The sequence below is a fragment of the Musca vetustissima genome, unplaced genomic scaffold, assembly GCF_032173495.1.
Source record: "Musca vetustissima isolate MV318-11 ecotype Yass unplaced genomic scaffold, APGP_CSIRO_Mvet_v1 utg12205, whole genome shotgun sequence".
NCBI classification, from domain to species: domain Eukaryota; kingdom Metazoa; phylum Arthropoda; class Insecta; order Diptera; family Muscidae; genus Musca; species Musca vetustissima.
Window position 1 is genome coordinate 1 of NW_026878251.1, and position 5,327 is coordinate 5,327.

The window sequence follows — 5,327 nt, forward strand, 5'->3', positions numbered from 1 at the left end:
AAAAAGGTCCCAACGAATTTTTGTCTGTAGAAAAGCGTTTTTTGTCCACAGAAAAAAAGTATTGTCAGGCCATGAGGATCCTCTGTTTTAGAAACAACCTTTCCTTAAGCTCTGAAGATTATTTTTTACAGGAAATTATGTCTCCTTAGGCCCATTTCCTATCACAAAAAACTCCTTAGTGATCGGTGGCGTATACATTGTGACACCACGTATACGCAGCCTGGTTAACTATGGACATTTCTTATTTCAATTATTTTCAATATCGTGCATTTTCACCCATTTCGTTGTTCCTTATTTGCATTGTCCGCTGGCATTATCGCAATTTAACAGCCTTAGGGAACAACAATTGCCAACAATTTAGGCCCCAGAGAGATGTACTGCAACAACAAAACCAGTAAAAGGAGAAATACAAGAAAACGAAACTATTAAAAGGAAACCCATTGGAAGGAGCTTTGGCATAAAGTTGTAAAACTGGCATAGCATTCCATGACAGTGTTAATGGTCGTGATTGCAAACTCGAGGAAAGCCATGAATGCTCTGAATTTTATGGGAATGCATTCAATTGAATGCAATAGAAAATGCTCAGATTCTCTTAAAGTTGCCCAGCGTACGTATACGTGGTATCAATGCGTATACGACACCGATTTCGATTCTGTATGATTTTATTTCCAGAGTAAGTATACGTAGTGTCACAACGTATCCGCCACCGGTTGCTATTGGTAAATAGAGAGGAGAGTCAGTTTAAACCAGTAAGGAAAGCAGTAAAGCCGGACTGGGCCGACTATATGTTACCCTTCACCATTTTGGGTATATTGTACATATGTATCCCCTCCAAGGAACATAAGCAAGTCTTTCTGCAACCTATGATAAATTTAATTTCATTCGGGCAGATTTAAAGTCGTCTTCGTACCATAGTACAAATTTATGAAAAACGACCTATAGCAAAATTAATACACTTTATTCGGTCGCCGCACTGTTAAAATTTAAATTTCATTCAGATATCCATTCGAAATACATATGGAAGCTATGACAGCATCTACATCAATTTCCACAAAACGCAATAACGTTATTCAAGTCTCAACTTGATATGTTGTGCAAAAAAATCGAGTTAATCGGACAAACATTAGAAGGTTGGTGCATCATTTATGTAAAATCGGACGAATATATATGTATATATGGGAGCTATATCGAAACCAGAACCGATTTTTCCGAAACTTAGCACACATCTTTCTAGACATAAATCAGTACGCTGTGCCAAATTTCAAGCAAATCGAAAGGTATATAGGAACTTTGGCACACCATTTACATAGAATCGGATAAAACTATATATGGGAGCTATATCTAAATCTGATTTTCTCGAAACTTGGCACTTATCATTCTGGACCTAATTCAGTGCTCTATGCAAAATTTCGTGCAAATCGAAGGATATAGAGGGACGTTGGTCCCCTTTACCTTAAATCGGACGAAACTATATATGGGAGCTATATCTAAATCTGAACCGATTTTATCGAAACTTGGTACACATCATTCTGCACCTAATTCAATACTCTATACCAAATTTCATGCAAATCGATTGATATATAGGGACTTTGGTGCACCATTTACCTTAAATCGGACGAAACTACATATGGGAGCTATATCTAAATCTGAACCGATTTTCGCGAAACTTGGCACACATCGTTCTACACCTAATTCAGTACTCTATGCCGAATTTCATGCAAATCGATTGATACATAGGGACTTTGGTGCACCATTTACCTTAAATCGGACGAAACTATATGTGGGAGCTATATCTAAATCTGAACCGATTATCTCGAAACTTGACACACATCATTCTGGACCTAATTCAGCACTCAATGCCAAATTTCATGCAAATCGAAGGATATAGAGTGACTTTGGTGCCCCATTTACCTTAAATCGGACGAACCTATATATGGGAGCTATATCTAAATCTGAACCGATTTTCTCGAAACTTGCCACACATCGTTCTACACCTAATTCAGTACTCTATGCCAAATTTCATGCAAACCGAAAGATATAGAGGGACTTTGGTGCCCCATTTACCATAAATCGGACGAAAATATATATGTGGGAGCTATATCTAAATCTGAACCGAACAATTTCAATAGGGTTCGTCCTTGGGCCAAATAAGTGACTTGTGCCAAATTTCATCCAAATCGGATCATAAATGCGACCTGTACTTTGTTTACAATTTAACATCTACAGACGGACGGACGGACATGCATAAATCGACTCAGAAAGTGATTCTATGCATATTCTATCTCGTTTCCTTTTGCCTGTTACGAACATATGCACAAAGACATAATACCCTGTACCACAGTGTGGTGAAGGGTATAAAAATACACTTAAAGTGAGCGGAGCAGTATAGTCGGACGGGGCCGACCATACGATATCCTACACAACTTCCAAGAAAATCTAACTTTCTGTGGCTCTATATTCTGAGATTGGACAATATTTCGCGATATTTGCACACTTTTGACTGGCTAGAGGTCAGCAAATGTTACTAATTATCAGCACAGCCCCTCTAATTACTTGTCCAGATTCCCTTCACTGTAGGTTGTGTTGTGATGTTCGGCTTTCGACTCGACAAGTACAAATAATTATGTTTTTGGTCCACTTCATCCGAAAAATTATTATCTTATCATCACCTAACATTTTAGGCGTTGTCGTTGACCATAACTGGAACCTCATGGAACATTTCAAAGCGATCAGCGCTATATTTCCGCCCTCCAGTGTGGTAATAGCTTACTAAATAATATATGGATACGAAAGCACCTGTAACTATTTAAGTGTAATTCCCGCATCCGAGTACCTGCGACAACATAATTGGTATCAATTTAAAGGTCAACCACTCCTCTTGGATATACTATCAACATTTTTGGTCTATGTCCTTCAGGAGTAAATATATACGGTATAGAATACAAATTTTGCCATTTTTCACACAAAAGTCAGGGTCCATTTGACCCGCTAAATATTGACCAATCTTTCTCCAAACAGGCATGCTTATTCTTTGGCCCGATCCCCTTCTCCATGCAAAATTTCACGATGTTCGGACCATTGTTGCGGTCTCTGGAGCGACCAGAAAAACCGACAAAAATTTAGTATTTGGTCCATTTCATCCCCTACATATTAACCGATCTTTCCCAAAAACAATAGGAGTCTTCATTGGCCAGAACCCATCCTACATGCAAAATTTCGTGAAGATTGGTCCATAACTGTGGCCTGTATCGTGTTTACAAATTATAATGGACAGACGGACGGACGGACACACATGTCTAGATCGACTCAGCTAGTCGAGATATGACGATCGGTATACTTAAAGGTGGGTCTAGGATCAATATTTCGCGGCGTTACAAACTTTTGGGGCTGCACAAAGCTATAATACCCTGACAACATAGTTGTGTAGGGTATAATTAGTAGACATGAATTTTATTCGACAGGGGACTCCTTTTCCTTTGGAAAAATAACACAATCTGCTCTGATCTGTCCTATTTTCATTAAAAAAATGCTCTTATTCTGACAAGCTTTTTTTAAATAATAAATTTTCCAATTTCCCAGGGTACGTATACGTGCTGTCACAACGTATACGAAACCTGGACCAATTGAAAAAATGAGAACAATTATTTTCTATAACAGAAAATTCCCAAGGTTTTTAGGATCCTCCAGGTTCTAAAAAATAAATTCTTGAGTTATTTTATTTATAGAAAAAAAAATAGTGAAATAATATTCTTAATTATTTTTATTCCGAAACAGTTGCCTCCTTCCGCTTAACGCAATGGTGTAATATCCCCTGATATCCTAGTTATAGCAAACATGGTTTTCTTGTCGAAAAATTCCATTTGAAAGGTGAAATTCAATGCCGGGGTGTAGGGAGGAAAATAGGCATCGGTAAAGGAGAAATTAATCATTTGATATAAGAAATTCTGAAAAAATAGAAATAAAGAGGCCTTTAAAAATACTCTACTATTATTAAATACCCACCCCCTTAAAAGGACACATCAATGGTATATTGCTGGAACGGAATAACTCAATCAATAATCCCCTCAACAACTGCACCTGCAATGGCTGATCCAAAAATTCACAAACATTAAATTTTACATCCAAAAATTGCAGCGGCTTTTTGGCCAACAATGGCTTAACCCGGATCCACAAATGCATTTCAAAATTTCGATTCATATCCCGCGTCAGCATCAAACGTTCGCTAAAGATGAAACGATTATTGGCCTCCTTTTCGAAAACACAGTCAAATACTTGAACGTGTGAGGTTATGTTGATGCAGTCATATGAGAAAAATTGCAATTTAAAGGTGCGTTTGGCAACCTGTGGGAAGGAGAGGAGGATTTTGGAAAATATTTAATATTAAAATTGGAAGGAAAACAATCCTTACCTTAACAACATAGAAGTAATAAATAACGAACAAAATTATTAGGAATTTTTTCGACATTTCACGTTTTCCGTTTAAAATTGGAATATTTTGAAAATGCTAATGAGCTCAATATTTACGTGGGTAGAAATTTGAATTTGTCGATATTTTTATTATATTATTTTCTCATTAATGCTAAATATTATACACAATTGGAAACTGATTTGTTTTTAATAGGGGTGGGGAAATTATTAATTTTTTTGTAACTAGATGTGTTTGTTATATTTTCAAGACGAAAAAAATATTAAGTTTTTATACCCTACACAACTATGTTGTCAGGGTATTATAGCTTTGTGCAGCCCCAAAAGTTTGTAACGCCGCGAAATATTGGTCCTAGACCCACCTTTAAGTATACCGATCGTCATATTTCGACCAGCTGAATCGGTCTAGACACGTGTGTCCATCCGTCCGTCTGTCCATTATAATTTGTAAACACGATACAGGCCACAGTTGTGGACCAATCTTCACGAAATTTTGTATGTAGAATGGGTTCTGCCCAATGACGACCCCTATTGTTTTTGGTAAAGATCGGTTAATATTTAAGGGATAAAATGGACCAAAAACTTTTATTTTTGTCTGATTTTCTGGTCACTCCAGAAGCCTCAATTATGGTCCAAACATCGCGAATTTTTACATGGAGAAGGGGATTGGGCCAAAGAATAAGCATGTCTGTTTTGATAAAGATCGGTAAATGGACCTTGACTTTTTTGTGAAAAATGACCAAATTTGTATTCTATGGCGTATATATTTAATCCTGATGGACATAGACCCGAGCAGTTGATAGTATATCCAAGAGGAGTGGTTGACCTTTAAATTGATATCAATTATATTGTCGTATGTACTCAGATGTGGGAGTAACACTTAAATATTTACAGGTGCTTAC

At 37.0% G+C, this 5,327-nt stretch overlaps 1 protein-coding gene across 1 annotated transcript; it reads right to left on the minus strand.

The window, feature by feature from the left end:
• Nucleotides 1–3,788: 3,788 nt before the first annotated feature.
• On the minus strand, nucleotides 3,789–4,465 carry LOC133323073 (uncharacterized). Its single transcript, XM_061532031.1, has 3 exons — nucleotides 4,409–4,465; nucleotides 4,003–4,341; nucleotides 3,789–3,944 (listed from the first exon to the last, which is right to left on the minus strand). The coding sequence occupies exons 1-3, from the start codon at nucleotides 4,463–4,465 to the stop codon at nucleotides 3,789–3,791; spliced, it is 552 nt and encodes a 183-aa protein (XP_061388015.1).
• Between the last annotated feature and the right edge of the window lie 862 nt (nucleotides 4,466–5,327).

Excerpts from the sequence above, each read along its gene's own strand:
- LOC133323073 (XM_061532031.1), bottom strand. The coding sequence starts at position 4,465 with ATGTCGAAAAAATTCCTAATAATTTTGTTCGTTATTTATTACTTCTAT. Across the intron at positions 4,342-4,408 it reads ATTACTTCTATGTTGTTAAG|GTTGCCAAACGCACCTTTAA; the intron begins GTAAGGATTGTT and ends TCCTTCCCACAG. Across the intron at positions 3,945-4,002 it reads TGATGTGTCCTTTTAAGGGG|AATTTCTTATATCAAATGAT; the intron begins GTGGGTATTTAA and ends CTATTTTTTCAG.